Below are 12768 nucleotides of genomic sequence, written 5' to 3' on the forward strand. Positions count from 1 at the left end.
AGAAGGAAAGCAGTAAGTTGGGGGAGAAATTTTTTTATATACATGGTTTCTGGGATAGAGACCTCCTTTAAAATATATAGAGAACTTTGTCAAATTAATAAGAATATGAGCCATTCATCAATTGATAAGTGGTCAAAAGATACAAAATTACAGTTTTTTGGACGAAGAAATCAAAGCTTTATATGACTATGAAGAAATCCTCTAAATCATTATTGATTAGAGAAATACAAATCAAAACAACTATGAGATATCTTCCACCTATTAGATTGGCTAAAATGACAAAAAGGTGAAGTGATAGATGATGGAGGGGATTTGGAAAAAGGAGAACACTAATATGCAGTGGAACTGAACCAATCCAACCATTTTGAAGAGCAATCTGGAATTATGTCTAAAAACTTATATAAAACTGTATATCTATTGACCCAGCAATACCAGTATTAGATTTATTTCCTAAGGTGATAAAGGAAAATGGAAAAGAAACTTTATGTTCTAAAATATTTATAGCAGCTCTCTTTGTGGTGGCAAAAAACTGGAAACTGAGGGAAATTGATATCCATCAGTTGGGGAATGACTAAACAAGTTGTGGCATATTCTACTCCCCCTAAGAAATAAGTTAGTTTTGGAAAAACATGGAAAGACATGAAATTTTGAAGAGTGAAATGAGCAGAACCAGGAAAATATTAGATACAGCAACCAAAGTATTGCTTGAAGAATGACTTGTTTATGTACTGATAAGAAAGACATAGTTTTATATATACATATCTTTTTGTCAAATTATGCCTTCCCTGACATGGAAAGGGGAGGGATAGAGTGAACTGGCTATTTAAATTTAACAAATAAAATTTTAAAAATTAAAAATAAAATATTTAACCCAAGTAGTTAAATATTCCAAGAATATATAAAAAGACTTGTCAAATCAAACCTTCAATAACCCAGACATAAATGAGAACCTACTCAATAATCTTCCAGCAACTGGTAATCTAGCTTAGTGAGGGAAACTCATCACTTCTTGAGTCAATCTGTTTTACTTTGAAGTAATTCTAATTGCTTATAACTTTTTCTTTATTCAGATTATAGTTATATGACATACTGAATATGGTGCAAACTTCCAAATTCAGGAGACCAGAGTTCAGATTCTCCCCCAAATATTTACCAGCCTATAACTCTAGGCAAGTAACTTACCTTTCTCTGCACTGGTTTTCTCATCTGTGAAATGGGGATAATGCACCTTCGCAGGAGTGTTATGATATTAAAATGAGATATATAAAGCTCTTTTTGGAAGCTTTGAAGTACTATATAAATATTAATTATCATGCTACTCAAATGTATTTCTGATTTCATTGATTTTTTTCTCTCTAGAAATTCATGATTTCCAAGTTCTATAACTCTTGTCTATGTTCCCTCCAAAAGTTTACAACTGAGGTTTCATCCAGTGTGCTAAAGGCAATCCTTGCTTTCTCACATCACAAAGATATCATTAGCATATTGTAGCTGCATACTCTGACCAATCATCTTTTCTTCTCCTTTTATTCCTTGATGTTATTCTTCTGATATTTGTAGTTCCTTTCTTGTCATATGTTATATATTGTTCACTCCCTCTTTGTTCCTCTCCATTGCTTTCTGTATGAGACATACTTTAAATTCTCCCAAGCTCTGTTGGCTCACATCTTGTTGACATAAGCAGTGCTGGTAAGATGTTAATATGAAGATGAACTTTTGCTTTCTTGGGAAGTTTAAGTCCATGAAAAAGCTGTGTGATTTCCCACCAGTTTTCTTGGGCCATACTTTTCTACCTTTGCATTGCAGTTGCTAAGTATCAGCGTATATTTTGACTTGGTTTTGAAGGTTTTTAAATGTTCTTCATTGAATTTCTTACCATTTCATACTCAGCAACTGATGTTGGTTTATATTTCGGTGGTCTTTTTGCAGATAATTATCATTAATACTACCAAACATCACATGAAATAATGCCCTTTTTTGCCTCTAGGCATATGAGGAAACCCACTCTGGCCATTCTTTTCTTTGCCCTCTCCAATACTGATCTATCTTTCCATTTAGTTGTTTCTTTTACATCAAAGCTAAATCTTCCTCTTGGCAATTTTCAGCCTTCCCAAGTTCTTCCCTCTTAGGGCAAGTAGAAAAACAATTCTTCTACATCACAGTTCTTTGGATATTTGAAGACAGCTTTCTTATTCCACTAAATCTTTCATTAAGGCTAATCAGAGTTACTTCAATTAACCCTTATTTTCCTTAAAGATTCAAGATCTTTAACCACCACACCCTGTACCCTCTCTCAGTTAATGCTTGTCTTGAAATATGAAACCAAGAATTGAATATTGTACTCTACATATCTGGTCAAAGAAGAGTGCTGTGGGGTCTTGCCACCTACTTTTTCAGTACTCTTTTAATGCATATCTTAAATTTGAGTTTGCTTTTTTTGGTTTTTATACATAACTTGTACTGTGCTTTTGGTTAATTAAAGCTATCAGATCTTTGCAAAAAAAACCTGCTATATAGCCATTTCCCCTCCCTCCCCCAGTTTTTACTTTTAAAGTTAATCTTTTTAACCTAAAATATTTAGTTTTTTAAAACCCTATTAAATTTAGTGCTATTAAATTAAGCCTAAAGTTCTCCTTTGTCATGATATTTTTGGATTCTGACTTTGTCAACCATTTATCCTTTTCAGCTGTTTTGTTTGCAAATTTGAGAAATCTCTTGTCCATAAAACAAAGCTAACAGCATTAGACCAAGCAAATTCCTGGGTTATTACACTAGAGAGCTACCCAAGTGATTTTATTTTGTTTGGTTTTTGAGACTTAATCTCCTATTCTGGTCCAGGTACAGCCACTATTCAGCCTATTATGCAGCAATTTACAGCCTGATATTGCTACTAATTACAATAGGAACTTTTACCTAATCTGTTTCTGACCTGGCACAGTTTGGCTCTCCTTGGGAAACCAAGGCTTCACCATTATTATCCCCAACTTTGATGTGGACAACCCCACTACTTGGCCTATTGATGCTCAGAACTATAAACCTCAAGCAGTCCATAGGCTTCAACCTTCCAAATATCAGGGATTACTGGTATATACCACCACATCTAGCCTTTTTTTTTTTTTTTTTTTTTACCTTTTAATCTTGTTCTTTGGGGTCAACCATTTAACTAGTTCTGAATCTGACCAATTTTACCTCAATTTAGCCAACATCGAGTTTTTTCCACCCTAGCATTTATGCAAGTTATAGGAAGACATAAAAGTGGTGGTGAGTTGAGAAAGCAAAATTAAAAAAATAACATGCACATTGATTACAATGATACAACTAGATTATAGGCAACATTTATATGGGCAGTTATGTTACTAGATGTTACAGTTAATGTATTCAGCTTTCATTTCCTTAGAAACCATTAACAGAAACTAAGATTTAATGTAAAATGGTTTCCTCACATGTACATAACTTTTGTTCCTATTCACTTATTATCTTTGATAGACATTAAAACAAAATTTGTTAATGGAAAAAAGCAATTATTAGTCAATAATTTGTAAAAAAAATAGCTTTATCTAGGGCAGTGATGGGCAAACTATTCCCCTTGGGCCAGATCCAAGCAGTAGTTTGCCCATTACTGCCTTAAGCAATTCCCTAATCACTATATCTGGATTGGCCTGAATCTGGCCCTTGGGGAATAGTTTGCCCATCACTAGTCTAGGGCAACCAGGTAGCTCACTGGAGAGAGTGTCAGGCCTAGAGTCAAGAGGATCTAAGTTTAAATTTGGCCTCAGATACCTCCCAGCTGTGTGACCCTGGGCAATCCAATTAAACCTAATTGCTGAACCCTTACTGCTCCTCTGTCTTAGAACCAATACTTAGTATCTCTTCAAAGACAAAAGGTAAAGTTTTTTTTTTTTAAATTCCATTTCAATGATTAAAATCTGACATCATTAATAAGGCTACACATGTAATTCTGGATACCTCTGATACATTTCTTATTGAACTTTGCACAAAAATCTTTGAGTATAAACAGTATAAATCCTAAGAGTAAGATGGTACTTAAATGTGTAGAGTTCAGAATTAAATTACATTTTTTGTGAATGACTAATCTTTGTTTTATTTCAATATAACAAATATTTATTAAGCACTTAGCAGGCTATTATGCTAAGTCTTGGGAAAAAATAGAGAAAACAAAAACAGTCCCTGACCTCAAGGAATTTGCTTGAAATTGGGGGTGGGGGGGTGGGGATGTCTAGGCAGAATAAAACATATAAGCTAGTAAGCATGTGCGTCATTATTTGAGAAGGCAGAAAATATTTACAGTTAGGTAGGTCAGAAAAAGCTTTCCCATGAGGTGGTACCCGAATTGATCCTTAAAAGAGCCAGGGATTCTAAGAAGTAGAAATATGTTCTAGACCCGGAAGATAACCCGGAAGAAGACACAAAGGCAGGAGGAGTACCAGGATTGGGAAAATAACATTAAACCAGTGAGACAGATGGTGAAATACATTTATTTCCTTTTTATAGGGATGTACTGTGACAGGTATAGAATGTTGCATATGCTGTCAAAAGTGGTCTCTGTGTCGATTGTTTTTACCTTGTCATTTTCAATAGTTACAAGTGCGGGTTTATGGTAAAGGAGGGGCAAATATTTGGAAGCAATGGTATAAAAAAACAAAAGCAACAGTACCCGTCCTCCCAAAAAAAATCTGTTTGTGCTAAGTAAAATTTTAGTCTAGCAATTAAAGTAATTCAAATAATTGTTAGCCTCTTTACAAATTATCTCCTTATATCAGGTGCCATTCTTTACTTGGACTTTACTGTACTTGGACTCAGTTGTACAATGTCTTTGAAAATTTATATTTCCAGATGCGTGCTTGGTTGAATTCAGGTGTACTTCTGTAGCCTGTTTGCCACAAAGACAAGTAACTTGCCCAGGTTTTTGAGAAATCAAAAGTTCTGGCATTCATGCTGTGTAGCTTCAAGTAGATGTCACCTAATGATTGCAGGACACCTAGAACTCTTTTACCTACACTAATCACAGGAGTAGAGTGCTAGACTGAGGGTCAGTTTTTATATAACCAGAAGAGATGGAAGTAAAATACCTGACCTGCCTACTTTCAGTGAAGCTGCCTTTCTTTTCCTCCTTTGTCATCCATGGCAAAATTTATTTTGCTTCAGCAAAATTACGCAAAACAAAATAGTTACACAAAATTCAGGTCAATAGACCTTTATTACTTAAATTTTTGTGGATACATAAAAAAAGAAAGAGTCCCAATTCTCAAAGAACTTATGTTCTCTTGGGAGAATGCAACCTATAGGTGAGTAAATTCAAGGTAACTTGAGGCAAAAGACAGCAATAACAATTGGGGGAGTTGAGGCTTTGTCGCCTAGGTAGCACCTAAGCTGAGACTAAAAAAAGATAAAGATTCTGATAATCAGAGGTGAGAAAAGATTGCATTTCAGGTAGGAGAAATGGCCTGTGCAAAAGCAAGGGGAAAAAAAGATGCAATTCTGGAGACTAACTTACAGTGCTTTTTGACTAAAATATCAAGGGGAAGTGATAGGTAATAAGTCAGGTAAGGTAGGTGGGTGATGGAGTGTTTAGGACTTTAAGAGCCAGACTGAGGAGCTTGTGTTTTTTTGTTTGTTTTTATGTGGTTTTTTTTTAAATGGAGAATGTATACTTGTATAAAGTTATATGATCATACCTCTGCATAAAGAATTTTTTTAAATTATGTTTACTCAGGTCCTTTGTTTTTGCATCATTTTTATTCCTTGTTTTCTCCTTTAACATTACCACTCTGGTCCAGGCCCTCATCACCTCAGACCTGGACTATTGCAGTAACCTGCTGGTTGGTCTCCCTGCTACAAGTTTCTCCCCACTCCAGTCCATCCTCCATTCTGCTATCAAAGTGATCTTCCTAAAGCACAGGTTTGACCATGTCACGGTCCTATTCAGCCAATTCTAGTAGCTCCTCATTACCTCTATGATTAAATAGGAAATTCTGCTTGGCATTTAAAGTCCTTCATAAACCAGCCCCCCTCTTACTTTTACAGTTTTATACCTTACTCAACTCCATGTACTCTCCATTCTAGTGACACTGGTATCCTTGCTCTTCCTCCCCCAGGACACTCTATTTCCTGACCTAGAATTCTCTCCCTCATCTTTGTCTACTAGCTTCCCTGACTATGGCCTAGCTAAAACCTGACCTTCTACAAAAAGTCTTTCCCAGTCACCTTAATGCTAGTGCCTTCCTTCTGTCGATAAACTCTGGTTTATTTTGTATATATCTTATTTGGGGAAGGGAATGGAATAAGCATTTATGTAGCATCCTAAATGTGCCAGTTACTCTGCTAACAGCTTTTTACGTGTATTATTTCATTTGATCTTCTCAACAACCATATGAGGTAGATACTGTTATTGTTCCCATTTTATTATTGAGGAAACTGAGGCAAACATTGTCACTCAAGAGTCACACAGCTAGTAAGTGTCTGAAGTAGATTTGAACTCAGATCTTCCTGACCGTAGGCCCAGTACACTAACCACTGCACCACCAGCTGTTTGTTAGCATGTTGTCTCTCATTAGACTATGAGCTTTTTTTCATGAAATCTTTTGACAAATTTTTGTCAAAAGATTTCATGAAAGAAAAATGTTATTACTAAAGATTTTCCTTCAACCAGTTCTCTTATTGCATGATCTCAAGGCTTTCAACATCCTAGTTACCTTCCTTTGAACTTTCAAGTTTATCATTGTCCTCCTAAAAATGTACACAAAAGAGCTAAATAAAGTATCTTATATATGGTCTAACCAGGGCAACTCCCACCATATGATTATTGCTTTTCCTATTCAGAATACCATGCCTTTCTTATTGTTTACCAAGATAGCATTAAGCTTTTTGGTTAGCATCTCACTGTTGAGATTGAACAAATTGATGTCTAACTACTTAAAACTTCTATAGTTGATTTTTTTAACCCAAGTATAAGACTTCGCATTTATAGGCAGATAGGAGACTACATGGTAGAGATGAAAAGGGTGCTAGATATGAAGTCAGAGGATTTTGGTTCAACATTGGGCAAATCATTTAACATCTCTGGACCTCAGTTTCCTCAACTATAAAATGGAGAAAATATATCAAACACTGATACAATTGCCAGTTTCTGAGGTATAAATTCTTAACACTGCAAATTTAACAATTAGCCTGCCAGTACAAACTGGCTCAAGGACACCACTGAGATGGAGTGTCTTGTGCAAGGAACAGCAAAGGAGGCCAATATCACTGGATCTCAGAGTACCTAGGTCAGGTATAGTCTAAGAAGAATAGAAGGTAAAAGACTAGGTTGTGACAGGCATGAATGCCAAGTAGATTATTTTATATTCGATCATCGAGATAATAGGAAGTCACTGGACCTGACTGGAATAGAAGGTAATGACATGGTTAGAACTGTTCTTTAGGAATAATCAGTTTGACATGGAATCCAACCAGCAGGCTATTGCAATACACCAGACCTGAGTAAGGTAAAAATAGATAGACCTTGGCAACAGATTGGATATGAGATGGCGAGAGAGGGGATTCAAGAATGACATCTAGGTTGACAGTTTGTGTAATTGGAAGGTGGTACCCTCAATAAAAAGATGTTATTAGATGGAAAGAATTCAGAGGAAAGATATAATGAGTTTTTTGGACATGTTGAGTTTAATTAAGATGTCTACAAGCCATTTAGTTGGAGATGTCTATTAAATTAAAGTTGGATATGCAAGACTGGATCTTAGAGCTTAATAAGTAGACTTGAGAATCTTTACTTTAGAGATGAAGATTAAATTCGTGTGAGCTAATGAGATCACCAAATTAAATAGAATAGAGGGAGAGAAGAGATCCCAAGTAAGAGCCCTCTCAGAGCTATCTCTCCGATATCCTTCTTAGCAGGCACGACCTGGAGGAACATCAAGCAAAGGAGACAGAGAAAGAACAGACAAGTAGAAGGAGGAATTCAGGTAGTGTCATGGAAACCTAGAGAGAAGTTGATCAACTGTCAAAGGCTACAAGAAGGATGAGGATTGAAAAAAGAGATGGGAGTTCCTGGGTTCAAATCTGGCCTCAGATGCTTCCTGGCCATGTGACTTTAGGCAAGTCACTTCAACTCCATTGCCTAAAAGGGGTAGGGTGGTGATAATGATGGTGTGTGTGGGTGCTTGGGTATGTATGTGTAGGGAGAGAGGAGTTGGGGAGAGAGAGATTTGGTAACTTTGGAGACAGCAATTTTGTTTGAATGGCAATATTGAAGTCCAGAGTATAGAGAATTAAGAGAGTAATTGGGTAAGTGGAAGCATAAATTTTAGGATGTCTTCTTGTGTAAGTTAGCCATAAAAGAAAACTTTAGATAATGAACGATAGCTAATGGGGATGGACAGATCAAGTGAGGGATTTTGAGATTGGAGAAGACATGGACATATTTGTAGGTAATAAGGAAGCAGCCAAGTAGTCAAGGAGAAACTCAAGATAAGTAAGAATGAAGATGTGAAAGAGGATTTTTTAAAGTTGGAGACCTGGGTGTTTATAAGGCAGCAGAAAAGGAATCAATATATGTGGAGAGATTGATCTTGCATTTGTGGTGCAATGGAAAGAACACTGTTTGAAGTCACAGAAACTGAATTGGAATCCTGAATCTACCACTTACTGCCTTCCTTAACTTCTCTGAGGTCCTTTCCAACTCAAAATCTATGACCCTAACATATGCAATCTTTTGATCTTAATACTTGCTCCGACAATTAAAATGGAAAATCAAATGTCGTATTCAGCCAGGTAATCAGATGTAATAAAATACCTTAGTCGCTCATGGTGGTTATATTCATTTCCTTGTAGTAAACTGACTTATTTTAAAGACTGAAACAAATTATGACAACATATTATTATTTTATACTTATATCAAGCTGGATCCAGACCGAAGTTTATTTGACCAAGGAGTAAAGACTGATGGGACTGTTCAGCTGAGTGTACAAGTCATCTCTTATCAAGGTTAGTGTTTTAAAATTATTTTTAGCTAAAAAATTTTATTAAGCAACTATTATGTTTCAGTCATAGTCCTAATTATTAAATATTGTTTTAACTATATCACTTGGCTATTGTAAGAAATAAAATTTAGTTATTATAGCTATATATTAAAATTATGTGGCCGCCAGGAATCAACAATTCAGGTTGATTCCGTAATTAAATCAGACCCAAGTCAGCATCGGGTTGAAGAGTTTATTTACAATCAGGAAGGTAAGTAAGGATAAAGAGAAGAGGGAGGTTAGAAGTCTAAATAAATGAAGCTGTAAGCCGCAAGGCCCAACAGCCGGATAGGCAGAGTTTAGAATTGGCCCAGCTAGGCCAAGGAAGCCAGCCTAACTTACCCACGTGACAATACAGGAGTGTAAGCTGTCTGTGGTCTCAGGAGATGCTTCTTCCTCCAGTTCCAGACGGCAACTCCTCCCACAGGAAGTTCACTCACTTACTTAAAGAGAATGTGTCTTTCATCACTTCCTGTGGTCCACCTCTAATTCAAATGGACAAATGGCAGTTTCTACATTGATTTGGACTGCCCAAAGGGCAGTCCCTTATTCTTGATTTGTTACTTATTGTCACGTGTGGGTAACTCGTCTCCCCTCCCCACTAAGGGAGGTGGGAGTGACATCATTAGCACGCCTGGGTTGAGTAGATTTTTGACTATTAATGGGATAGAGCTAATTTCTATTTACACACTATTTAGTAATTGCTTTGTAAATTAGAAGTTGTCACTTCAAAGTAGTTAATGCTTTCATAGAATATGACCTTATACTTTATAAATTTTGCATATATCAAGAAAACTTAAAAATATACCACTCTTCCCTAAAATGCAATAAACTTCAATATTTCCCTTTCACCACTAGGATTAACTATAAAACTTTTTTTGGTGTTCAAAAGCCCTTCATAACCTCCCTGTCCCCTGACTTTCCAAGCCTTTTTTATACCTTATACTCCTCTTCCCTGCCTCACACCCTTCTATCCAGAGACATTGGCCTCCTTATTGTTCCTCAGATTAGCCACTACATCTTTCATTTCTGGTAATTGTCACTGGCTATCCCCCATACCTAGAGTACTCATCTTCATTTCTGCCTCCTAACCTCCATAACTACCATCAAGTCCCAACTAAAATCCCTTCTATTGAAAATTTTTCCATTATATACTTTAATTCTAGAGTTATCCCTCTGTTGATTATTTCAAATTTAACTTGCATATTGCTTGGCTATACATACATGTTCCCATGTTGTCCTCAACATTTAACTGAGTTCCTTGAGAGCAGGGACCATCTTTTGCCTTACTTTGTATTCTCCAATGCTTAGCAGTCTCTGGCACATATTAAGCACTTCATATTTTTTATTGACTATTTATTACCTGGTATAATGATTCTTAATCTGAATTACTTTAGGTAATTTAGTTATTATTTTAGATAATAGGACATGACTCAAATATTATGTCACAAACTGAGCTTTTCTTAATGAATATTAGACAGTTGGTCATTATTTCTACCTTGCTTGACAATTTTCAGAAAAATAGAGATATTCAGTAATTCTATCAGAAGCCTGGGAATCTTTGAAGGCTTGATTTAATGAGATTTGAATGTGTTCTAGGAAGTCATAACTTTAAAATATTGCTATCTCAAATCTCTTTATCTTAGGTATTGCTGAGAAAAAAGACTTGTGGTCTTTATAAGTTACGTAAATGAATTTTAAAGAATTAATTGGGCAGCAAAGTTTTAACAACTTTCAAGACTGATTTTCATTATTATTTCAACGTGAGTTTGTTTTTCTTACCCAAAAGTTTGCTATATTATATTTTGATTGAAAACTGCCAACAGATACCAAATTGGGAAACAGCTGCTAAATCATACACCATAATTTTTAGAAACTGTCACACAGAGGTTAAATGATTTAGCCAGGGTCACATAGCAAATAAGATTTTGAGACTGAATTTGAACTCAAGACTTTCTGACTTTAAGCCCAGGACTTTATTCACTACCTCACTAGCTGCCTTTAGCTTGGAGTGGGGCCACAAGAGGTAGAGACATTTTCCAGGGTGAAAAGGCTGCTTGGCCATAGAGGATCAAGAATACACATAGATGGTTTTCTCCAAAATGACAAACTATTAATAATACTACAAAAAATGAATCCTAAGTAATTAAGAATAACATACAATTAAAATAAAATTTAGATTTTATTCCTATACCCATGAAATTGGCAAAGATGATAAAAAATGGAACAGTCTGATTCAAAGAACCTGCATTAGAAGACAAGTACACTGTTGGTTTGGGTTATGAATTGGGCCAGCAATTCTGGAAAATAATTTAGACAAGCAAGAAAAATTACCAAACTGTTCATATGGTTTGACCCAGAGACCTTACCTCTGGACACATCTTCCAGATATACCAAAATAAAGATAGTACTTTTTGTGGTACTAAAAGGATAACTAGAAACAAAGTATGTGTGCACACACACACATATAGACCCTTATTTGGAGTATCATTTACTCTCTACTCCCTAACTGCCCAGGCTCCACTTTGGGGGAATGTCTGAAGAGAACCATCCTCAAAAACCCTTACTTGCTCTATCCATTTCTACCAGCTATTGTCCTATATCTCTTCCCCCTTTCTTGGCTAAACTCCTTTAGGAGACCATCTATAATCTGTGCCTCTACTTTTCTTTCCTCTCTCTGTCTCCTTAGCTTTATAATATGGCTCTCGGCTTCATCATTCAACTGATACTCTCTCCAGAGTTACAAATGCTCTCTTAATTGTCAAATGTGATAATAGCCTCTTCTCAGTCCTCATCCTCCTTGATTTCACTGCAGCCTTTGAGACTGTTAACCTCTGCTCCTTCATACTCTTTACTCCCTTTTTCCTGGTTCTCTTCATGCCTGACTATTCTCAGTTTCCTTTGCAGGATCTTCATTTAAGTCATAAGCAGTAACCATAATGGACTCTAAAGACTCTCACTGGGCCTTCTTTTTTGCTTCTATACTAGCAATTCTCAAACTTTTGGGGATCAGGACCCCTTTTCACTCTTAAACATCATTAAAAGTCCAAAGAACTTTTGTTTATATGGGTTTTAGTTATTGATATTTATCATATTAAAACTTAAAACATTTTAGTACTATAGAAATAGATTTGATCTTGAAGAATCCCTTACATAAGTCTCAGGGATCCTTAGGGATCACATTTTGAGTACCATTGCGCTACACTGATTTGTTTGATTGTTTCATTAACTCCCATGGATTCAGTTATTTTCTCTGTATAAATGATTCTTATATCTATTCATCCAGCTCTAACTTCTCCTGACCTCCAGCCCTGCATATTTAGCTACCTCATTGACATTTCAAACTGAATGCTATAGACATCTTAAAATTAACATGCCCCAAACTGAACTATTTTTTTCCTAAAACTCTCCCCTCTTCTTAACTTCCCTATTACTGTGGAAGGTACACCATCCTCCTAGTAACATGGGCTCATTAACTACATGTCATCCTTGATTCCTGTCTCACTTCCATATCTAGTCTTGTCCAGTCATGATTCTGCTTTTACAACACCTCTTATATGTGTCCCCTTCTCTCTTCTGGCACTGCCAATACCCAGGTTTAGGTCTTCATAGTCTAAAGCCTATTAATGCAGTAGCTTTCTGGCTAGTCACACTTCAAGTCTCTCTCCATTCCAGCTCATCCACCATTCAATTGTCATAGTGAATTTCCTAAAGCATAGGCGTGATCATA

The 12768-nt window shown here is 36.1% G+C and overlaps 1 protein-coding gene across 2 annotated transcripts in view; it reads left to right on the forward strand.

Annotated features, from left to right (window-relative positions):
• The window catches only part of GABPA (GA binding protein transcription factor subunit alpha), a 76419-nt gene that overhangs the window by 28342 nt on the left and 35309 nt on the right, over positions 1-12768 (forward strand). For both annotated transcript variants that reach the window (XM_044670263.1, XM_044670264.1), the window contains one exon: positions 8919-9003. In XM_044670263.1, coding sequence (XP_044526198.1) covers positions 8919-9003 — 85 coding nt within the window. The remainder of the gene's footprint in view (positions 1-8918; positions 9004-12768) is intronic.

This window comes from Gracilinanus agilis, chromosome 3, assembly GCF_016433145.1.
Source record: "Gracilinanus agilis isolate LMUSP501 chromosome 3, AgileGrace, whole genome shotgun sequence".
NCBI classification, from domain to species: Eukaryota; Metazoa; Chordata; class Mammalia; order Didelphimorphia; family Didelphidae; genus Gracilinanus; species Gracilinanus agilis.